At 61.6% G+C, this 23,047-nt stretch overlaps 1 protein-coding gene across 6 annotated transcripts in view; it reads left to right on the top strand.

The window, feature by feature from the left end:
- Window positions 1-22,563, top strand: part of KCNQ4 (potassium voltage-gated channel subfamily Q member 4) — a 52,312-nt gene extending 29,749 nt beyond the window's left edge. Inside the window, exons 2-14 of one of the 6 annotated variants that reach the window (XM_089337433.1) lie at window positions 2,055-2,145; window positions 3,314-3,440; window positions 3,600-3,775; window positions 4,162-4,287; window positions 4,627-4,737; window positions 4,868-4,963; window positions 6,733-6,821; window positions 10,732-10,788; window positions 14,866-15,086; window positions 16,689-16,788; window positions 17,677-17,808; window positions 19,761-19,890; window positions 20,493-22,563. In XM_089337433.1, the coding sequence (XP_089193559.1) occupies window positions 2,055-2,145; window positions 3,314-3,440; window positions 3,600-3,775; window positions 4,162-4,287; window positions 4,627-4,737; window positions 4,868-4,963; window positions 6,733-6,821; window positions 10,732-10,788; window positions 14,866-15,086; window positions 16,689-16,788; window positions 17,677-17,808; window positions 19,761-19,890; window positions 20,493-20,705 (1,669 nt within the window). In that variant the 3' untranslated portion in view covers window positions 20,706-22,563. Of the gene's footprint in view, window positions 1-2,054; window positions 2,146-3,313; window positions 3,441-3,599; window positions 3,776-4,161; window positions 4,288-4,626; window positions 4,738-4,867; window positions 4,964-6,732; window positions 6,822-8,457; window positions 9,014-10,731; window positions 10,789-14,865; window positions 15,087-16,688; window positions 16,789-17,676; window positions 17,809-19,760; window positions 19,891-20,492 lie in introns of those variants that run through there. The other 5 variants (XM_051857876.3, XM_051857875.3, XM_051857877.3 and 2 more) reach the window with 5 other exon arrangements.
- Window positions 22,564-23,047: the final 484 nt, after the last annotated feature.

Genomic DNA, 23,047 nt, shown 5'->3' with positions numbered 1-23,047 from the left:
GAGTGGACAGTGAGAGAGAGAGAAAGGTCTTCCTTTGCCATTGGTTCACCCTCCAATGGCCGCCGCGGCCGGCGCGGTGCGGCTGGCGCACTGCACTGATCCGATGGCAGGAGCCAGATGCTTCTCCTGGTCTCCCATGGGGTGCAGGGCCCAAGCACTTGGGCCATCCTCCACTGCACTCCCTGGCCACAGCAGAGAGCTGGCCTGGAAGAGAGGCAACCGGGATAGAATCCGGCACCCCGACTGGGACTAGAACCCAGTGTGCCAGCGCCGCACACTGGCCGCGGTGCCAGCCTCTATTAGTTTTTAGTTACCCAAGCGACCCGTGTGTATTCTAAACAAACTTAGGGAACACAGACAAGTAGAAAGTGAAATGGAAGCCGGTCTGTTCATTTACCGCCCAGAGAACTTGCTGCTGATGTGGCACATGTGTGAAAAGTCCTGCCTCCCCACACCTGCGTCCCCCCGCCCTTCCAATTTTGTCCTCGGCTGTGTTTCCCTTGACCTGTTGTGAAATGGGTGTTCACAGACCTGTAACTGGTGAGTGTTAAGGAGAACTATTCTGGAAGCACCTGGTAGGAAGCCCGGCAGCTGGGAGCGGGGGAATGGAATGAGGCTGAAGGATCTCTGACAAGAGTTTCTCAGTGAACTGGGAAAGCCCTTCCTGGAGGAGCCGGCGGGGTGTGGTGACCTCAGGGGCCTCCAGTCGCAAGCCCCCTCCCCTGTGGTTCATTAGTGAGTCTGAGGACCTGGGCTCTGCTTCCCGCCTCTCCCATGGCTGGTGTTTGCTGACTCAGCTCTTGGCTGGACCTGGCCAAGGAGGCCTCTTCCTCATTCATTCATCCAACACCCGTGGCCGATGGACAGCTGCCACTGGGCCCGGAGCAGAGCTCGACCCTACCCATCTTTCCTCCCGCCCAGCCCACTTTACTGACCAGGAGACTGGTCTGGAGAGCAGGTGGCTTTCCCAGAACCACAGATGTCAGCAGGCCTGGGACACAAACCCCGCCCTGTCTGACCTTGAGTCTGTGCCCTTGGCACCACGGAAAGCCATGTAGACAGTGACTCCAGCCGCAGCCAGGGAGGCAAGTGGGTGGGTGGGAGTGAAAGACGAGCAGAGTCTCAAAGGCTCGGACAGTGAGGTATGGGGGGTGCTGTGCAGTGTTAGCAGCGGGGCAGAAGCCCAGGGACTTGGGACAGGTGGGTCAGGCCACAGGGGACAGATTCCCAGGGAAGCCCACTCCCGCTGGGGTCTCTTCCATGCCAGGTGCATGTTCACCACGCCTCTGCTCTGGGGGCCCAGTACTTGCAGTACTCTCCAAGGCATCAGCTCATGCCCTCTCCCTCTTCCCATTCATTGGGAAACTGGGGACCCTGGCTCTAATCTCTGCTCTGTCCTGGACACACTGGGCCACCGGGGGTGAATCCTTTTCCTTCTCTGGGCCCCAGTTTCTTCGTGTTCACAACTGGAAATGAGGGAAAGGTTCGAGACCAAGGTTCCCTCCTGGGCGCCTGGGTCTCCCCCTGTCGGCGGGGGCACTCAGGCCGAGGGCCAGCTCCATCTGCTTGCCTCACTCCCCTGCAGCTTTCCCTTCGTGCGTGTGTGCTCCCTATCCCTGTTCCTCCCACAGCGGTCTCAATATTCACTTCCGGAAGAGCCCCTGTGGGCAGCGGGGGGCAGGGGTCCCCTCCTGCCACTGCAGAATGCATTGGGAAGGGGGTCCCTCCCTCCGCCGCTGACCTTCCCTGAGCCCCAGAGGTCAGCCAGTGAGGGTCACCAGGCACCTTGAGCCCACATGTTCCGCTACAGCCAGGGCAGCTGTGAGGGTCCTGAGGTTTCTGTGAGTCCAGCAGCCTACGACTAGGGGCTGCTGTCTTTGGTGGCCAGCACAGAGCCATGACTCCAGGGAACTTGGACCCCAGCTCTGCTTGCGAAAGAAGTCTCCCCCAAATAATACCCCCTCCCTCCGCCAACAGTGCAGCCCCTGCTAGAGACTCCTGGGCTGTCCCGTTCCTCCAGTAATTTAACCCTCTCCTTCCCGTTGCAATTGCAGATTTTTGCTGGTCTTCAGCTGCCTGGTGCTGTCCGTGCTGTCCACTATCCAGGAACACCAGGAACTTGCCAATGAGTGTCTCCTCATCTTGGTGAGGGCGGGGACCCAGGTCGGAGGGGGCCTGTGTGAGGCAGCCCCTCTGCACCAAGGGCCGCAGGTGGAGGGTGACTTCTCCTGTGGTTCAGGGATCGCCTGGCTGTGCTGGTCCCTCTGGGCATCAGCCCTGCTTTATAGCAGGTACTGAGGGTTCCCCCTGCCACAATATGGGGCTTAGGGTGACCCAGGATCGAAGTGAGTAGGCTCCACCCCTTCTCAGGACAAAAACTGCCAACACTGCCCCTGGCCTGGTGAGGGTTATTTGTTTAGTTTAAAAGATTTATTTACTGGGGCTTTTGCTGTGGTGTAGTAGGTAAAGTCTGTAGGTAGGCCACCTATGGCACTGGCCTCCCATGTAGGCAGCTGATTCAAGTCCCAGCTGCTCCACTTCCAATCTACCTCCCTGCTAATGTACCTGGGAAAAGCAATGGAGCATGGTCTAGGTATTTGGGCCCCTGCACCCTGTTGGGAGACCTGAAGAAGCTCCTGGCTCCTGGCTTCTGGTCATCCCACTTTGGCCTTTGTACCATTTGGGGAGTGAACCAGTGGATGGAATATCTCTCTTTCTGTCTTCCCCTCTCTCTCTGTCACTCTACCTTTCAAATAAAGGCAGAGTGACAGAGGGGGAGAAGCAGAGAGAGGGAAGGAGAGATTGATCTTCACCCAAATACTTGAGCCATTCTACGCTGTCTTCCAAGGTGCATTAGCAGGGAGTTAGGTCAGAAACAGAGCAACTGGGACTTGAAGTGGCACTCCCAGCACTTAAGTATTGGATGCTGGCCTGCGTGGCTGAACCCCCTGTGCCGCAATGCTGAGTTTATTTTTGTTTTGATTTTATCTTTGTCCTTAAACAACAACAACAAAACACCACCACATAAAAGCCCCTTGGAGGGGAATGGCTGGCAGCCAGCCCTTCGGTCCCCCAGAGGGAGGGAGTCTGGGATGAGGAGCTGGAAAACCAGATGACTCCTGGGGACAGGAAAGAGCGGACAGACCTGAGTTCTCAGCCTCCTTGGTGGGGGCGGGGAGGGGGGCGGCGCACCTGCCTTCTGCAAGCCGCCTTGGCTCTATCCAAGTGAAGTAGAGACCTCCTGGCGAGGTGAGTGCGCTGCGCCCCGGGCCCCCGGCCGGGGTGGGGACTGGAGCTCGGCGCTGTCCCGCAGGAATTCGTGATGATCGTGGTCTTCGGCCTGGAGTACATCGTGCGGGTGTGGTCGGCAGGGTGCTGCTGCCGCTACCGAGGATGGCAGGGCCGCTTCCGCTTCGCCAGGAAACCCTTCTGTGTCATCGGTAATCCGCGGACTCCCCATCTCACCCCGGCGACACACCTGCCGCGGACCTCCCCAGCCCGTCCCCGCCCCAACTCCGGGAGCGCCCCGACCCGGGTCCCGACGCGGGGTGGCCCGGGCTCCGGGGCCGGCTGTGACCTCGCCACCCCCGGCCCTGCAGACTTCATCGTGTTCGTGGCCTCGGTGGCCGTCATCGCCGCGGGCACCCAGGGCAACATCTTCGCCACGTCGGCGCTGCGCAGCATGCGCTTTCTGCAGATCCTGCGCATGGTGCGCATGGACCGCCGCGGCGGCACCTGGAAGCTGCTGGGCTCCGTGGTCTACGCGCACAGCAAGGTGCGCTGCGGGGCTGGGGGCGCGGGCTGCCCGGGGAGGAGCGCCTCAGGCCGCGGCGGCTCCGTGGGGTTGGGAAGGGCCGCGGCCTCGGGGTCGGGCCAAAACCGGAGGCGGGGTCTAGGGAGAGGGGCGGAGCCTGGGAGGCGGAGCTTGAAGGTTCCCTGGGGCGGGGCCGGAGAGGCGGAGCTTGAAGGCACTGCACAGGGCCGGTGGGCCCTGCAGAGTCCAGCAAAGGAAGAGCCGGGGTTCACGAAGGCCAGGGGCAGGGTCTCCTTGGAGGGAGGAGCCGAGAGAGCCAGGCGGGCCGGGGAGCTCCGAGGGGTGGGCCTCTTTGATCCCCTCCAGAGCCGCCGGTCCCTCATGCCCTCCCTCCGCGGTCCCCGCAGGAGCTGATCACCGCCTGGTACATCGGGTTCCTGGTGCTCATCTTCGCCTCCTTCCTGGTCTACCTGGCCGAGAAGGACGCCAACTCCGACTTCTCCTCCTACGCCGATTCGCTGTGGTGGGGGACGGTGCGTGAGGGTCCACAGGGGCCACCCTTCTCCCTGGGACCCTCGCCGGGGAGCTCTCGAGGTCTGCCCGCGGTGACTCCTGACTCGGGGCTTCGGGGCTGAGCAGGCCTGTCTCTGTCCGTCACACCAGGCCTGGGCCCCCTCTGCCCAGTGCCCCTGCTAGCCCCCAACCTGCTGGAGTGGACCTCTTGTTCCCACTCAAGCCTTGGTGGCTTGTAGCCCTTCCCCTGACCGACCAGCGGGGAACCCATCTGTGTCCCTGCACCAGCTCCTGTAACAGTTCAGCCCTGGGGGTGGTCCCGTGACCAGTCCTGCAGGTAAAGGCAATTGTGTCTCCAGATCACGCTGACGACCATCGGCTATGGTGACAAGACCCCACACACGTGGCTGGGCAGGGTCTTGGCCGCTGGCTTCGCCTTACTGGGCATCTCCTTCTTCGCCCTGCCAGCCGTGAGTCCCCCTTTGCCGGGTTGGAGGGGGAGGCTGCGTGGGTGTCTTCGATGGGCAGTGATGGGAACACCCTGGCAGCCTCTTGCTCCCTGCCTGCACCCCCACCCCCAATCATGCCCTATTGCCCTAGGGCATCCTAGGCTCCGGCTTCGCCCTGAAGGTCCAGGAACAGCACCGGCAAAAGCACTTTGAAAAGCGGAGGATGCCAGCAGCCAACCTCATCCAGGTACGCCCAGGAAGCGCGGCAGAGCGGGGCAGTGTGACGGAACAGGTGTGACCCCACAAACAGAGCTAGGCTGCTGGCCGAGACGGTCAGAGACTCGCCCGCACCAAGTGGCCAGTTGGGGGTGGGGCAGTGCTGCCCGATTGCTGACTCCAGCCCCAACTCTACATGAGCTGGGTCGCCATGGAGCCTGCACAGGAGGCGTCTGCCAGACGTCACCTGTGTGGTGGTCACTCAGCCTGTGCCACTCCCAGCGCCCTAAGTCCTTAGTCTCATGAGCACAGGCATGTAGGCGGAGCCAGCCCTGGGACAGCTGGGCAGGCTTAGTGGAGCTGGCCAAGGAGGCAGAGAAGGAGCAGCAGAGGGGTGGCTGGGAAGCCAGGAGTGGGTGGTCTCAGGCTCCCTGGGGTGGGGGGCATGCTGACTGTAACGCCAGGGCTTGGTTTTCTGGGACCCTGTGACGGGTCGGCAGTGTGGGCAGGAGGTGATTCTGGGAGCGCTGGCACAGCCCACCTCTGCCGGCTCCCCAGCACAGCACTGCCTGACCCCCAAGGCCAAGCCTGAGTCCAGCTCTCCTTATCTGCCCTCCCCAGCATGGAGCTCCCCTCTCCATCCCCGCTATCTCCAGCCAACCAGCCCAGTCTTTTCTTCTTAGTGTCCCTTGGGGCACAATGGCCACTGTCCCCTGGGAGCTGGCCTTCCAAGGGGGCATTGTAGGGGCAGGCGGTTGGCACTGTCCATGCCGAGAGACAGCTGGTATTGTGGTGCCCATAATTAATGAGACAGCTCTGGCAGCTGCTCCCCAGCCCGAGCCAGGGGCCTAGGCAAGCAGGAAGTAAAAATATTCTTGTCTTAGGCAGGCGCCTGGCCGGTGAGGTCAGCAATGGCAGCCCCATAAGGACAAGGGGCACCCAAGGAAGGGGAGACACCCAGGGCCCAGTTCCGCTTTGTCCTGCCCAGCAGCCTCCAAGTCTCCCTGCCCCTGCTGATGGCTCCACTCACAGGGCCTCCCCAGCTCTTCTTCTTACCTGGAGGGAGAGGGTCAGTCCTTCCTTTCGTCTGACCTGCTTCTGTCCTGCTCCAGAGGTCTTTAGTACAGTATGCCCATGGGCAGTGGTGGGCAGCTGGGAAAGAAGGCGTGGGTTTGTTATTAGTAATAATAATCCCTTCAGTCACCACTCACTCCCTGGACACTGTACACACTGACACAGAGTAACCAAGACCTAGCTTGTGATCTAGGGGAGAGAAAGATGTTCATCACACATGCAGTGATGTTTGTCAAATAGCTATCAAATGTGATAAGGGAGATAAGCATGCGTGTGTAATAGGGGAATCTGGCATTAGGTACCTCCTGTGTGCCAGGCACTGAGCTTAGCATTTGATTTACATTTGTCCATTTAATGCGCATAACACCATGTTGGATAAGTAGTATTAGACCCATTTTACAGCTGGAGAAACTGAGGTGTTGAAACTTTACTTACATTGCCCACATTAACAAAGGGCAGAGCTGGGGTCAAAAACCCATATCTGGCCTGCTGGTTCCTACCCCTCTAAGGGCCCTGGCTCTGATGCTGTGTCTGCTCTGTGGCCTTGGGGAAGTCATTTCTCCTAAGGCCTGAATTTCCTGCCTGGCTCTGCCCACGGTGATGGAATTGAAACCAGCCCGTGGCTCTGCAGGACCCTCAGCTGGCCCTAGGCCTGGGTTCTCTCGGGGCAGAGGGCTGGCAGGGGCCGGGAGGCCTCATGTCGCCCCCACACTCCCTGCCCACCAGGCTGCGTGGCGCCTGTACTCCACCGACTCAAGCCGGGCCTACCTGACGGCCACCTGGTACTACTACGACAGCCTCCTGCCGTCCTTCAGGTAGGCCCTGCTGGGGGTGGGGTGGGGTGGGATGGGGGACAAGTGAGGACAAGGGACTCTGCCCTGGAGAGTGCGGAGTGGGGCACAGCTCCCAAGGGAGCGTCTGGGACTGGCTGTGCTGGAGCCCGAGTGTCCCTTCCCCACTGTGTTGTGCCTGGACACGAGGCAGGGGAGCAGCCCTGCCCCACTGGCTGGGCCCTGGCTTCTGGAGTGCTGCAGTCTCCGTGCCCACAGCTAGGTGGTGCCCCCAGGGCAGGGGCACAGCCGGCGCCTCTCCTCTGGATCTTTTCTTGGGGACAGCCTGACTTGTTACAGCTGGGCGGAGGGTGCAGAATGGGCAGTAACATGTGCACCAGGCCCGGGCACCGGGGCCCGCCCCAGAATGCCTGTGCATGACTGTGCACCCACTTTTCCTGGGCCAGGCCGCAGCCTTGCAGCCCAGAAGAGGGTCTGGCCCACTGGCCCGGGCCAGGCTGTGACTGCATGGGGGTGGCTGCACGCAGGGGATTATTAATAGCCTCAGAGTTGCGTGTGGCTAGGTGCCTGGCCCACCAGCCCCTCAGGCAGCAGTGAGGATGGCGGAGCCCGGCTCAGTCCCACAGGCGGGCGGGCAGGCAGGCAGCAGTAAGCGCTGCGGGGCCAGGCTGCTGTGCTCAGCGCTTCTGCGGGCGCCTTCTTCGCCTCATTAGTTCTCCAGGAGCAGGTGTTGGGTGATCCTGCCACCCCTGCACCTGGCCCCCCCACTGCTCCCTCCCAGGGAGGAGCAGGAGGGAGGGGCGGGAGGGGTGCTCCCGGGATCAGCCCCCCCATCTCCACCTGGCACAGCCGGGGGTGGCTACCTTGGAAGAAGCCTCCTTTGCCAGCAGCAACCCGGAGGTGTCAAGGCCAGAGGAGTGGAGTGGGGGCTGGCTTGTTAGGAACGGGATGGGTGGGAGGGGGAGGGAAGACAAGGGGTGGGGCAGGGTGGGGTCTGGGTCCCCGTAAGAGGGACAGAGCCTGGTCTGGAGATTCTGGGTCCACTGTGCCTCCTGCTCCCTGGACCCCAGTTTCCTTATCCATACAATGGGGAGGCAGCAGGCAAGAGAAGGGTGCTCTGGCTTACAGCAACAGGACAGGGCCTGGGAGCTAGGGAGAGCCTCCTGCTCCAGGGCCACTCTGAGAAGCTGGTGGCAGAGTGAACGCCACAGGGGAAGGAAGCTGGGTCCACCACCCCCTCGGCTTCCGTCTCTGCCCGAGCTCCGGAGCCGTGCTGCACTGGGAGGGAAGGGTTTCGGGGCTGCCACAGGCAGCACAGCCCCATGTCCAGGCTGCTGGCTGCACCAGCACAGATGAGCTGGATTTGAGCTCCCACTTGCAGCCTTGTGCAGGTGCCCTTGAATTGTGCTCAGCCTGCACAACCATACCTGGCGCCCCCGGGGAGTTCCCAAAGCCTGAGTACAGAACGGGCAGGAGGAAAGACGAGTCTCCCTCCCCTTACCCTCACCCCCACTCCACCCCACCTGCCCTGGCCAGCAGGGTTTGTGGGGCCCTGTAGGGAGGCAGGGTCTGGCAGGATCTGAGTTCTGGGGTTCACGGCCCACCGGGCGAGGGGTAGTGCCTGGGCCCTGCCTGCTGCTGACAGCGCCCTCCCCTGCAGAGAGCTGGCCCTCTTGTTTGAGCACGTGCAACGGGCCCGCAATGGGGGCCTCCGGCCCCTGGAGGTGCGGCGGGCGCCGGTCCCCGACGGAGCGCCCTCCCGTTACCCACCCGTTGCCACCTGCCATCGGCCAGGCAGCACCTCCTTCTGCCCTGGGGAAAGGTAGGGGCCCCCGGGGCCGCCACCTCCTCTTGCTTCTCCTCCTCTTCTTCCATTCTTTGTCTCATCCTCTCTCAGACCTGCCTTCAGCCACTACGTGGGTGTCTGGGCCTGTTTGGGGGACGCCCAGGCCTTGTGACGAGGCCTGGGCAGGTGACCTCAGATGCTCAGACAGGTACAGACCGAGGGTCTCTCTGGAGAGGCCAGGCTGGGGCTCCCAGGGTCCACGTGGGAGAGAGGTCCACTCCATCCCTTCCCACCACCTCCTCCGTTCATGCCATTGTCCTGTTTCTTTCTCTGTTTCCACGTCCCTCTCACTCTTCCATCCCTGCACCCCCATCCCTCCGGGAAGCTGGAGAGAGGAGGAGGCCGCTGGCCACAGGTGCTTACGGCTCAGGTAATCGTGGGCACTGTCCTGGGGTGTGAGGGCAGGGATCCCCCCACCCCCGGCATGTGGCTCTGGAAGGGCCTTGGCCCTGAACTCGCCTCTGGGGAGCGAGATGCCAGCTGGGAAGAGAGCTCTGTGACCGAGCCTGCTGTGGGCCCTACATGAGCTCGCCGGGTGATGAGCACTCTGGTCTCAGACAGCCGCGGTCCCCAGCTTTGCTCAGCCCCCAGGGGCCTCCTGGGAGGTCCCTTGCTCCTTGCCAAGGTGCACTCTGCTGCTCCCAGAAGTCCTTGTCCTCTTGAGCTGTCTCTCCTGGATGATTCCCGTCTTGAAAGAAGAACAAAGGAACAATGCTTCCTCCCAGGCGAATGGTGGGGTCTCAGGCATGCGTGGAGAAGGAAGCCCACCCGCCCGAGCAGGGGCTGTTCCTGGAGGGATTTAGCTTTGAGGTCCAGGGGCCAGGTGTCCTCCTTCCTCCCCATCCTTTCCTCATCTCTTTGTTTCATTTTCACACCTCATCCCTGAACCAACCAGGGGACCCCTGGCCTGGAGCCTCATGCGCCATTCTGAGCCCCAGGCCCAGACCCAGGGAGGAGGGGCGAGCGAGGAGGAGGCGCGGTGTGGCCTTGAGAGCGTCAGCAGGTCACTCTGGACTCTGTCCTGTTGGAAAATCAGCGTGTGAGGCCAGTTGGGGGCTCCGGGTCCTCAGAGTTTCTGGGTTGAAAAGGCCTAGGGGCTGGGGGCCTGAGGAGGGGACTTCTGGTGCAGGGGGCGCAGGGAGCAGCGCCCCTCCCCGTTCTCAGTGAGGCTGCACAGGGAGTGGGTGGAAAGGTCTGGGGCTGGGCCGAGGGAAGCATGACTGACCCAGCTGGGGCGTTCCTGGTGTGGCTCCACCCCTAAAGCCCCTTATAGCCACCTTGTCCCTAGCACGCCACAGCGCACAGCACAAACCCAGCAGGTTCTGCCCTGAAGGCCTGAGCCAGGCCTCTCGGAGCTTCCGGTTGGCTCTGGTCCCTCCTTGCCTGGGTAGCAGGCACTGGAGCAGAGGTGGTAGCAGGCACCGGACTGCGGTGATGGTGGTGGAGGGTCCCTTCTTCCCCGGGGACCCAAGAGGCTCAGCTATGACATCGACTTCAGTCACCAGGCTCAGGCTGAATGGCTGTGTCCTTAATCCTGGCTGTCTGGGCCCAATGGGGTGAGTGCCCCAGCCAGGATGCCACCCCAGCACGCACACACACACACACACACACACACACACCTGGCTGGCCAAGCCTCCAGTGGCGCTCAGCAGTGGATCCAGACTGAGCCTGTTCCCAGGACGCAGAGCTAAAGGCCAAGGCTTCCAGGGGCTGCCATCGCCAGAGCCAGCACCTGCGCTCTTTAGGGTTTTGCAACGAGGTTCTCCAAGCCTGGCCTCCTGAGCTTCTGTGTCGGCATCCCAGGGCGTTGTTCAAAACGCCGGTGCCCGGGCGTCTCCCTGGGCGCGCAGGCGGAGCCTCTCTGGAGAAGACATCTGGGAAGCTGCGTATTTGCCTCGCTCTCCAGAGAGCCCCGTGCCGAGCGTGAGGCCCTCTGCATTCTGGAGACGGGGCTAGAGGATGACTGGGGTGAGGGTCTTCTCTGCCACCAGCCATAGGAGGCCGGCCCCATCCCGGCAGCTCCCCAGGCTCCGCCCACCTGCCCCTTTCCCACTAACCTCTGTTCGTGTCTTGTTCTCAACTTTCCAGCCAGATGTTTAGTAATAAACGGAGTTTCTTTCGGATCCACGCCAGCTGGAGACCGAGGTACCCCCTCACCTGCTCCTCCTGTCCCCGCTCGCCCTTGGCCCCCCTCAGTTCCGGGGCCGGAGACGGGGACAGGATGGGCCAAGGACAAGGTGCATGTGCCTGCCGCCTGCCGTCTGCCTTGGGGCCCTGGCAAGCCCCTCGCCCTCCTGGGGATGCCTCTGCCGAGTGTGGGGCGCGGGCCCGGTGGGCCACGAGGGACACTTGCAGGAGCCTTGGGGATGTGCGCTGGCTCTGCCATGACTCCCTGTGTAACCTGGGCCCAGTTACTGCTTCCCTTCCGTGGGATGGGCAGATTGAACTAGAGGCTCTCTGAATGTCCCTCCCACTTTGACCTTTGCTGGGCCTTGGGCTTAGCTTCCAGTCTTCCCCACTGCCCACCCAGGAGCCTCTGGGAAGGACAGCTCCTCATTAGATTGGGAGCCCTGGCTCTTTTAGCTGCATCACCAGCATTCCTTGGTACCTGCCCCGGGCCAGGGCCTGCTCTATGCACTAGGAACCCAGGGATGAATTAAACATGGTGTCTGGAGAGCTGCAGAGAGTCACTGCCACGCTGTGTGATGCAACAGGAGGAGGACACAGAGGGGCTGTGGGGCTGAGGCAGGCACTTAGCCCAGAGGGACCCTGGAGGAGTCCTGGAGGCAGCACAGGCCAAGGCCAGGCAGTAGGGGAAGAGCCGTGGCCGTGAGCCTGCAGCCCCGGCCTACCAGGTCCGGGATGGGCATCGGGCTGAGACCGGGACTGAGTTGGGTCAGGAAGAACCCGGAACCCCAGTGTGAGCCTCAGGCTGTTGGTGTTTTCTGGGATCAGGAGCTCTGCACTCTGCAGAGCCGCCTCTGGAGCTTTGTGGGTTGGAGGCCCATGGCAGGAGATGAGGGGCAGGGCTCCGGGCCGCCCATCCGTGCTTCTGCCGAGAGATGACCTTGCTCAGCAGTGTGCGTTCTGGATCACGTCTGGCTGCCACCCACCTCCCACGGGTTCTTGAGCAAATCAGAGAAAAGCCCCACTGGCCTCGGTTTCCTTATGCCAGATGCAGATGACAGTGGGACCTGTGCCTGCTAACACTGTGCCTGGCCCCAGGAAAGCGCGCCGCACTCAGTGTGGCATGCTGGGCAGTGAGATCACCCAAATCACTAGGGAACAAACCAGGGCTGCAGGGAAGGGGCGTTCCCTGTGGGGGAGGCTGAGGAGACGCAGGGTGGGCTGTGTGGGCTGGGCCCGAGGGACAGGAGGGGCCAGGTCAGGGCAGAGGCCAGCAGGGAGGCTGCCTCCACAGCCCCCGAAGAGAAGGCCTGTGTGCAGGTCCCTGGGGAAGGCTGCCTGCCCCCCAGCCGCTGCACTTGGCCTTGGCAGGACAGTCAGAGGACAGCCTGTGCCAGAGCTCCCCTCCCCCAGAGAGCAGCCCCCGCCGAGCCCACCCTGTCCTCCTCCTAGGTGGCAGCAGGCCTCTTGGGCCAGATTCTCAGCCTTGACCCCACTGACGCTTTGGGTTGGGTCCGTCCGTGTGGTGAGAGTTTGGTGCACACCTTGTAGGACAGCACCCTCGACTTCTGTCCAGATGATGCCAGGAGCGCCACCCAGGGTGACAGCCAAAGTGCCTTAGATGTGGCCAAATGTCCCTTGGGGGCAAAGTCACCCCCCACCCCCGCCCCCACCCCCCCAGGTTGACAGCCAGAGTCCTAGTCCTCGTCTAGGTACTCGGCCCAGGAAGAACCGTCTCTGAGGTCAGAGCTGCTTCCCTGTCCTCTTCTGCCCGCGGGAGTGCTCTGTGGCCTCAGGTGAGCCGCCTCTTTCCACCTCTGTAGAATCGGATGGCAAAGCCAGAGCCTGCCACCCCCGAGTGCGCTCAGGAGCCTGGGGAGGGAGCGAGCTCTTTGCTGCCCACTGAGTGCCAGCTTGCTTTCCATTTTCTTCGAGCTTTCAGGCTCCGGAGAGGCTGGGGTGAGCCATTTTCTGGGCCCTGCCCAAGGAGCTGGAATCCAGGGCCGCTCCTGGGAAAACAGTGTCTCCTCGCGTTCAAGAGGAGCGTGGGGCCTGGGGCTGGCTGCAAGGTTACCGAGCCCGGGAACTGGAAGCAGCCTCAGCCATTGCAGAATGCGAGCTGAAAAGGGGCCTTTCAAGGCCTCCCACGCAAGCAAGCCCCCGAACTTCTTCTTCCCAAAGTCCTGCTGAGTGCAGGCTCAGCACTGCTTGCACACTTCTCGTGACGGGGAGGTCACCCCTTTCCCTGCCGGGCAGCCACTGTAGGAGTGCTGGGTGCAGTGATCCGGAGTTCCAGGCCCTTGGCTGCCCCTCTCTTCCTCTTGCCCATGGGAGCGGAGGATAGGGGCAAGGTTGCACGGCCCTGGGGCGGGCGGTGGGGTGCGGGGTGCCTGCCAGCATGAGGCGAGCCCGCAGGAATGGCTCTGCAGAGGAAGGTTTGGGAAGCCGTCCTGACTTCGGTTGGAATCTTGGGGCTTCATCAAGGCGGGCCTGGGCCAGCAAAGAGCATGCAGGTTTGCGGGAGCCGCCCCTGGCCTTCCCTTCTGAGAGGTCCCTAGGGTCCCAGGCCTTGACCTAGAACCTCTCCCCTCTAGAGGCCCCACCCCCTGAGGATGGCCCTGCATCCTGGCCGCCTTCCTGAAGGTGCCCCTGGTTTCGTGATCACCCCTACTCCAGCACCATGGCTCGACCCCATGCCCTGGGCATGGGAGACCCTGGCTCCCACCCAACCCCGAAACCAGAACCTGTCCTCGGCTCAACCGTTGATCTGAAAGTCCCCGAGAATAGGTGACACAGTCTCCTTTGCCAGCCCCTGCCCCACCTCGGCCTCCTTTGAGACTGTCTGGTGCTCTCCTGAGCCAGGACCCCAGACATCTGGGGCGGGACCATCCCCAAACTCTGTGGCAAACCTCAGCTGGGGGAGGCAGCAGTGCCACCGAAGGGCATAGGTCTACACCCCCACCCCCACCCCAAGCAGCGATAACATGGCCCTTGAACCCTCGGACACAGTTACCCTCCCAGGTATTAGTTGACCGGAGCCTGTCCTGGAGAACTTGCAACAGCCCCCAACTTGTCTGTATCTGGGGCTTGTTGGCTGTGGTGGGGAGCTGGGTGTGAGAAGGGACGTCTGAGCACACACACACACACACACACACACACACATGCACTCGTGTGTGTTCACAGGCATGCAGGCAGGATGTTAAACTTGGGGCTCAGTGACCTGGATCCAGGGGGGATCTGGGACCACATGGGCCGGACATTGGTCCAGGTGGGCAGAGATCAGGCAGGGGAGACCACGGAACAGGGGATCAGGTGATGGCTGTCACTGGGAGGGCAGGCACCAGGCATGTGATGGCCTCCACGTGAGCCCAGGAGCCAGAGGCCCTCAGCGGCTGTTACCCTGCACAGACGTCTGTGTGATAGACTTACTTGGCATTGTACTACCTGCACAGCTGTACCAGGTACTAAAGCCTTGACCCGACCAGTGTGAGGTTGGTGAGCTCCAGCAGTTAGGGAAAGGAGGAAGATAAAGATGGACACACCCACACATGCACACACACCAGTATCCGTGTGCACATGGGTACCCGTGCAAGCGTGCACACCACACTCCCCACTCCACACGGTCTGCCCTTGTGTGCAGTGGAGACAGCAGCAGACCTCAGTGTACGTGGCCAGGTGAGCTTCTCTGGCCCTCAGCGACCTGTGCCCAAAGGGGTCGCCACCTCCACCCTCCACCCACCCACCTGGGCCAGGCCCGGATCTCCACCCTCTGTCTGTCTCTTTGAGCCCCATCTTGGGTTTCTGTTACTCCTTCCACTCTGACATCTGTCTCCTGAGCACCTCTTATCTGTTTGGGCAATGAGGGATGGGGGGAGGGAGGGGAGGGAATGTGTTCTGGGTGACCCCGAATCACTTCTTGTAGGAGGGGGGGCCCTCTCCACACCCTTGTTCTGTCTCTGCTCGGTGGGGAATTGAGACCCATAGCCGCCCCTAGCTCTAAGTCAGCTCTGTCCCCACTCACCGCCTCCTCCCTCCCCCCGCCTGCTCCCAGCTCCTGCTAACTTGGCTCTCTCCCCACCTGCCCTACCCTGCCAGCAGCCGGATGGGCATCAAAGACCGCATCCGCATGGGCAGCTCCCAGCGGCGGACGGGTCCTTCCAAGCAGCACCTGGCACCTCCGCCAACGCCCACCTCCCCCAGCAGCGAGCAGGTGGGCGAGGCCACCAGCCCCACCAAGGTACAGAAGAGCTGGAGCTTCAACGACCGCACCCGCTTCCGAGCTTCTCTGAGACTCAAACCCCGCACCTCTGCCGAGGGTGAGCTTCTGGAGGTCCGGGGCCCAGGACTGGCTGGGGGTGGCGGGGATGGTGACCCTGGGCTCAGGGCACAAAGACCCGGCTCTGCTCCCAGCTCTGCAACAGGTTGACTGTCCTTGGGCACTGGTCTTCTGGTCTGTAGAATGGGCACCATGATACTTGCTTTGCTGTCAAATGGGCATTGGTGCGTATGTGGAGGGTGGCATTGGTGGTGGCTGGGGGCACAGGCTTTGGAGCCAAGCTGCCTGAATTTGAATTCTGGCTCTGAGACTTATCTTGGGCAAGTGATCTCAGCTCTCTGGGCCTCCTCCTCCCCATCTGGGAAATGGGGACAACGATAGCATCTACGTCAGAGGATTACTGTGAGGATCAAATGAAATAATCCAAAGAAAGCAGACAGGAGAGGTTCTGGAATACGCTAAGTGCTTGACACGAGTGAGCTGCTCACAGATGTGCTCTGGAAGGGGCTCGGGTCCATGCACGAGGAGCCCTGACTGCGCACCCAGCCACTGGATTATTTCATTGGCTTCTGCGGGGAAGTGGGTTCTGTGTTTATCCCTGCTTTAGAGACGTGGAAACAGATCTTTGAGCTCAGGCGTGGCCGAGCTCATATCCCACAGTGCAGGCTGTCTGCCCTCCCCCCTCCCCCCTCCCCCCAGCCCCCAGCCCTCTGACTTGAGGCTGTGGACCTGGGGTAGGGGGCATGGAGGTGCTGCTTATTAATGGTTAGACATCATTTTTTGAGTTCTAGTTCTGCTTGTCGTTTGCATGGGGACTTGGGCAAGATACCGCCCCCTTCTGTGTCTCACTGTCCTCTTCCGGAAAATGGGGGCATCGGCCAGGGCCTGGGAAGACTTCTCCCAACTTGGACATGCTTCAGGGCCCTGGGTGGGGAAAGGTGGGGGTGCGGGGATGAGGATGGGGGATGGGAACAGGAAGCCCCTTTGGCCCTGGAGGGAGGGAACCCAGCCACACTACCCTGGAGATGCCGCTGGCCCGCAGCACAGACAGCCTTTTCCTGGAAAGGGACAGAACCCCAAGGACCTGGGCATGGCTGGTGCCCGGGACCTCCTTTGCCTCTCCTGGAAGCAGCCTGGGCTGCTGCCGCCTCGTGCCCCCTGCTCCTGTGGGGCGGGGAGAGCGCCTCCAGGCTGTGCCGGGTGGGGCACCAGCCTCAGAGCAGTTGCTGGCATGTGGGGAGGAATGGCTGATTTTAAGGGCCGGTCCCAGCGGCAGGACTGGAGCTTACGGGGAAGACTGCCGGGTGGTGTGCAGAGCCTCAAGCGGCTTTCCTCCGGGGCCCTGCTGTCCTGTGTGACGGGACCCCTGGGGCCTCCGTGTGCAACGCGTTTGCCCCAGGACAGACCGGAAGTGCCCTAAAGCAGCTCCCGTGCACCTGGCACCAGGCAGATATTTACCCTGCTGGCCCCAGGGGCAGATGGGCACCCAGTACCCTAGGGCATGCTGCCCCAGGCAGGAGGCTGGTCTGCCTGTGCCCCCCAGGAAGGTTCTGGGACCCCTCTGGGCCTCTGTCTTCCTATCAGTCCCTCTGATGGGCGTGGCCCTTCGGCTGCCACCCCCTGGCCGACCCTATTTTCTCAGAGGGCCCCTCGGAGGAGGCAGCAGAGGAGAAGAGCTTCCAGTGTGAGCTCACGGTGGATGACGTCATGCCTGCGGTGAAGACGGTCATCCGCTCCGTCAGGTGAGAGGCCCTGCCGGCCTGTCGGCCATGGCTGCTCCCCGTCCAGGTCTGCTCTGCTGGCCAAGGCCACCTGGGGAGCAGGTGGCTTGTCCCTGCCAGCAGGCCTTGTTCTCATTCCTGGAGTCTGGAGGGCCTGGCTCCTGCGGGCAGTGGGTGTGGCTGCCCCCACGGCCTCGCTCCTCACAGGTGCAGTGTCCTCCCAGTCCCTCCCTGCTCTTCCTCTCTGCTGCTCCCCCTACGCCATCTCTCGCTGTGTGCCCCCCTCCCCATAGCTGTGGTTCAGCATCTGCCCATCTTGCCTCACTTGCTTTCCCCTGCATCTCGGGGTCTCTGTGTCCTCTTCCTTTTCTTCCTGGGCCTCTCATTCTTTCTCTCTTCCTCTCCCTCTCTCCCTCCTTGGCCTCCATCTGTCTGCTTCCCCAGGACTTTCTTTAGAGCAATGCTTTTCAGACCGCAGCTCCAGACAGTTTGAAGTCAGCTTAGTGAAATCCACTTAGTGGGCGTGGTCAGCACCACCCAGGGGCCAGCAGAGCAGTGCTAACAAGTTATTTGGGGAGCGAGGGCAGGCTCTGCTCCCCGTAGCTCTCACCAACAATCAGAGTTCACAGACCCTGTGCTACCGGGCTAATGTCACGGCACCTTCAGGCGCCTTAAAACCAACCAGCCTCCCTCCGTCCCTCCCACCCCCTTCCCTCCCTCCCTCCCTCTGGCGGCGATGGGGAGCCGGGGAGCCTGATGGGAGCAAGGGAGGCAATGTGCCCTGGCCTAAGCAGGAGGTGCTTTGGGGCTGGACAAGCAGGTAGCTGGGAAATGATCCCCTGCTTGAAGAGGCCGGTCCCTCTGAGCCGCCCCTCCCCCTCCTCGCCCCCCCCCCCCCGCCCCCGGCAGGATTCTGAAGTTCCTGGTGGCCAAACGGAAATTCAAGGAGACCCTGCGACCGTACGACGTGAAGGACGTCATCGAGCAGTACTCGGCGGGGCACCTGGATATGCTGGGCCGGATCAAGAGTCTGCAGGCTCGGTGCGTGCGCCGGCCCCAGGCAGGGAGGGGAAAGGGAGGCGCGAGAGGTCGGAGCAGCTGGCGCCTGGATGGAGTCCTGAGCGCCCCCTAGGGGCCACTGTCGGCACTCGGGATTCCGGCCTCAGCAGGTCCCCCGCTAAGGCTGAACAGCCACCCAAGGTGGGTCCTGTGTGCCAGCCCCGTTGGTCGCATGCCTGCGGGCTTGCTTTAGAATGCCTGTGTCCTGGTCCTGAAGTTATCCGCCTAAAGGACTTCCCACGTCCCAGGCGGAGAGACAAATTGGCCTCAGTGGCCAGCTCTTGCCTCTGGAGCCCTCCTGCGTGTCGTATTTAGACCCGGCAGCAAGGAAGAATGCCCACAGTCACACCTTGCCCCTCTCCTCTGCAGGCCTGCATCTTCATGACCCATGCATGCATGCATTCATTCCCTCCAGAAGTTGAGTCACTGAGCCTTCACTGTCTGCAGACGGTGGGCACGGGGAGGGGAGTAAAACAGAAGACAGGGCTTTCATTCCAGAGGAAACAGAACTCAATGAGCAAAACAGCTGTCCCGCAGAGGATGAGTGCAGCTAAGGGGGGAAATAAAGGTTAGAAATTACGGTTTGCAATTGTAGATGAGGAGCTGACATCTGAGGAAAATGGAAGGGGGTGAGAAAAAAAGGAGGCTGCTTGAAGAGTTTCCAGGGAGAACGGCAGGTGCAAAGGACTTGAGCTGGACAAGGTGCTGGAGTAGTCTTTTAGGAACAGCAGGTAGGCCAGGGTGATGTATTGGGCAGAGAGAGAGGCAGCAGATGAGGTCAGAGGGCTAACAGCACTTAGATGTATGAAAGCCCCATAGGCCACTGCAGAGACCTTGGCGTTCCTCCAAGATGAGATGCAAGCTTTGGAGGGCTTTGTGCAAAGGACTGATAAGATCTGAGCTGTTTTAAAAGGACCATCCTCAGGTGCTGTGGTGAGAATGGTGGATGCAGGTGGATCAGTGAGGAGCCTCCTCCAGCCCTCCAGGCCAGAGGTGATGAGCACTAGGACCAGGTGGGAGAGTGGTCAGATCTGGATACATTTTGATGTTAGAGCCAACAGTGTTTTCTGATGGAGCACAAGAGAGCCAAGGACGGAGTCCTGGACATCCTTAGCTAGAGCAAGACGCAAATGGAGTCACCATGTAGTGACAGGGAGACAGCAGTGAGCGGAGTGGCTGTCCATCAGGAGTGTTCATACAGCTGGGTTTGTGATGTGGGTGTCCAACTGGAGGGCTGGCCCGGCAGCTAGATACGCGAGTGTGGAGTTCAGAGGAGAGGCATAGGGCAGAGAGAAAGATTTGGTGTCAACCATACAGAAAGGAATTGAAAATCGTGGAGCTGAAGACAGGACCTTGTGGGTGGAAGGAATTGGAGAAGAGAGGTCCAGCCATGAGCACTGGGGTCTGCAGGGTTTGGAGGTTGTGGAGAGAGAGGAGGAACCAGCAAAGGGACTGGGAGGGAGGAGGGGAACTAGGGTGGGGGTGGGGGTGTTGGGAATCCAAGTGAAGAAAGTGTTTGCGAGATAAGGGGCGATCAGACGTGTAAAATGACAGCTGAGAGGTGAGCTCCAGCCCACAGCAACATGGAGTTCACCTGGGAGCCTGACGCCGTGGCCCGGGTGAACTGGTGGCCATGGAATCCTGACTGGAGCCCGGGTGAGAAAGGGGGCAAGGAACTGGAGGTAGAGTGGAGAGAGCATTTCCCCGACTTCCTTGAGAAGAGCAGAAAAGTGGCTATAGACTTGCGCACCTTATACTGACGTTCCCACGTGTCTCCCCATTTCCCAGACTCCCGTGTCCTGCCTTTGCTCAGCCAGCTCCCGCCCAGCCCAGCCTCGTGCCCGGTCCCTTCCTCCAGGGCAGGCTCTGGCCCCTCAGCAGGCAGCCCAGCGTTCTGGTGGTCCGCGCCCTTTCACAGTTCCCTCTACCCGCAGGGTGGACCAGATTGTGGGCCGGGGGTCTGCGGACCGGAAAGCCCGGGAAAAGGGCGACAAGGGGCCCCCGGACACGGAGGCGGTGGATGAAATCAGCATGATGGGGCGCGTGGTCAAGGTGGAGAAGCAGGTGAGTGCAGGACGGCGGCTCGCCGCGGTCGCGGAGCTGGCCCTCCGCCGAGAAGCTCTGGAGGGCCGCGGAGACCACACAAGGCGAGGGTGTGCTTCCCAGAGCCGCAGCCCAGAGCACCCACCCGGGAGGCCCCAGCGGGCCCACGAGCCCCGAGCTAGGCCGAGCCCCGACCCGCAGAGAAGCCCCGCCCCCAAAGGCTGGCCCTCCCGCTAAGCCCCGCCCCCGCATTGCCCTGGTCTCAGCTAAGCCCCCTAAACCCCAGGTACACCCTTCAGTTGCGCCTCTCAGTTATCTCCTTTTCTCCCGGACCAATCAATCACAAATCCCAATCAATCACAAGTAAAGGTCTCCCCGGGACTCTGCCCCAGCTTCCCGGCTTCGTCCAGTGCTCGGCCCAAGCTCCGCCCTGCTCTGTAGCGACGCGGGTCTCCCAGGGAGCCCTGCCCTGGCCCCGCCCACTCTCTGCGCTCCGCCCTCAAATCCTGCCCTGCCGAGGCCCGCCTCCCACCAGGCCCCGCCCGCTTTCTGCGCTCCGCCTACAAGTCCTGCCCCGCCCAGGCCCCGCCCCCGACCGAGCCCTGTTCCGGCCACGCCCCCAGGTGCAGTCCATCGAGCACAAGCTGGACCTGCTGCTGGGCTTCTACTCGCGCTGCCTGCGCTCTGGCACCTCGGCCAGCCTGGGCACCGTGCAAGTGCCGCTCTTCGACCCCGACATCACCTCCGACTACCACAGCCCTGTGGACCACGAGGACATCTCGGTCTCGGCACAGACGCTCAGCATCTCCCGCTCGGTCAGCACCAACATGGACTGAGGGGCTTCTCGGGGGCGGGGCGGCTCCCGGGCCCGCCTCCCGAGGCCTCGGACTCCTCTCTTACTTGAACTCGCTCCCCCGCGGGGAGAGGCCACACGCAGTGTTGAGCTGCCTGGGTGGGCGAGATGCCCCCACCTCAGGAGCGCGAGGTGCCAGGCCGCATGGAGGGCAGCGCCGCGGCCGCCGCGCGCCCTCGGGGGCCCCCCCAGTGCCCCCTCCATCAAGGCCCGAAGCGGCTCGCCTGGCGCCTGGCCGAGGCGCGGCCCCAGGAGTGGAGTAGGGCGCCGGGGGCCCTGGGCCCTGACCCAGCTTCCAGCTATGCAAGGTGAGGTCTCCGGCCTGCCCTTTGGACAGAGCAGGGAAGTCCTCCCGCCAAGTCCCCACCCCACTCTGAGGGTGGGCCCGAGGTGCCCGCACAGGTACCCACAAAGCACAGGACCCTGCCGCGTGGCAGGTGGGCACCATATATGCAAACTATGTTAAATATGCAACTTTGAGGACCCCCATGGGGTCCCTCTGCCCCTCCCACTGGGAGATGGGCCCCCAGCAGTAGCTGGTCTCAGGCTGCTCAGCCATGACCCCCAGCCCCATTCTTTGGCTTATCACCCCGCCCCCACCCAGCATGGGGCCTGTTTCTCCCCGCCCTCTCCGGAGGGCAGTGCCTGGGCTTTTCTCCCCCTCTGCAGGTGTGGCCTCCTAGGGGCTCCCTCCTCCAGCTGGGTGGCCACTCCCCTCTGGCTCTCCCGATACCACTGACAGCACAAGTTTCTGTGTTCTCCCCTAAGCTCCCCTGGGATGCTCCAGGGGAGGGCACACTCGGGCAGACATGCACAAGCCCCTCATGCTCGCGTCACACACTTGGCCACCCGAGCACAGAGCCGCGCAGCCTCTCCCAGCCTCTGCAGCGGATGCCAGGGACGGGCCTTTTAGGTGACACCCACTCAGAGGAAGACGCCCCCCACCACCAGTGTGGGCAGGAGAGGGAGCTTGGAAGCGACCCCTTGTCTCTCCAGACCCCACCCCAGAGCTCTCCCAGTGCCTCTTTTCAAGAAGCTCTTCTCATTGGGCCAGGAGCCCTGACTGCTGCCTCTGCTGCCCCCCAGAGCCCTCCTCAACACCCCCCACAGTACAACTCAGGCTAGGCCTCCGGGGTCTGCACACCACCACAGACTCTGAGCTTGCCCCCACTGCTGCAGTCGCTCCGGCTTCAGAGAGAACAATACTGCGTCCAGCAGCTACACCAACAGAGAGGCCGGTGGGCGCATGCACTGTCTCCCTCCTTCACGCCCACTTCCTTGCCACGGGCTGCCCCTTGTACTGGCGTAAGCCCCCATCCACTCCAAGGCCCCAGCACCGTTCTCATATCCCTACCTCCTTGCTCCTCTTCTGCAGAGCCATTGAGGGTGGCAGGAGGGTAAGGGGGAGTGGATGGATGGTAACCCTCTCAGAGGTGCCTGGGAACAAGGGGCTGAGGCCAAACTGCCTGCATCTCACACTGGGGACTTGCATGCACCAGTGCCAGGGCTCGAGTGGGATCTCACTCAGCCCCATGGTGCCCCGCCTCTGCCCCAACATGCCCTCTGCATGTGATCATCGTGCCCTGGATGACGCTTGTCCTGGCTGTCCTCACCTGCATTGCACTGTCCCCATAGAGCCACCCCTGGATCCCCTCAGAGACAGAGCTGCAGAGAGGGGCAGGAGACTGGGGTTACCCTATGACCAAAGGAGACCTGGGAAGAAGCCCTCCCTCCTTCCATGATCAAGGTTCCCTCCCCTCTCCCCCCGTTCTTGGATATTGCAAGTACCTCACTTTGTTAACTTATTAACTTATTGGTTTCATTAAAGTTTTCAGTAGGAAGTGGTTGGTTGGTTTCAGTTTTTTTTTCATAGGCTCCTGGTTTGGAGTGGAGACAAGGAGATTTGGATTAATGAGAACTCTTTGTCTTAAATAACAAAGACCCCCCAACCCCATGTGGTTTAAGCAAAAAAGGAAACTTAGTGGCCCAGTGCACTAAAAAGCCAGGAATCCGTCTCCTGGTTGGGTCTTCCTCACAGGCAGGTTGACCTCTCATGATGACCAGTGCAAAGTGACTACCACTTTCCCAATAGTTTGTGTCAGTCAGGGTCCAGTAAGGATGACAAAAACAACACTAGGTTTTTCACCGAAGAGAACTTGCTAGGGATAAGGGGTTATGTTGATGAAGGAGGGCTGAGAGACCAAACAGAGAACATAGAGATGAGCTGGAGGGAAAAAAATAACAGCAAGAAGCAGCTGCCACTCCTAGAGCTGCAGGAATACAGGAGGACATCAAAAAGTCATGGAAAAGGGAGTTAAAAGGGAA

The sequence above is a fragment of the Oryctolagus cuniculus genome, chromosome 7, assembly GCF_051225735.1.
Source record: "Oryctolagus cuniculus isolate XC-2025 breed Fujian yellow rabbit chromosome 7, ASM5122573v1, whole genome shotgun sequence".
NCBI lineage: Eukaryota > Metazoa > Chordata > Mammalia > Lagomorpha > Leporidae > Oryctolagus > Oryctolagus cuniculus.
This window is presented reverse-complemented; position numbering and strand designations above follow the sequence as displayed.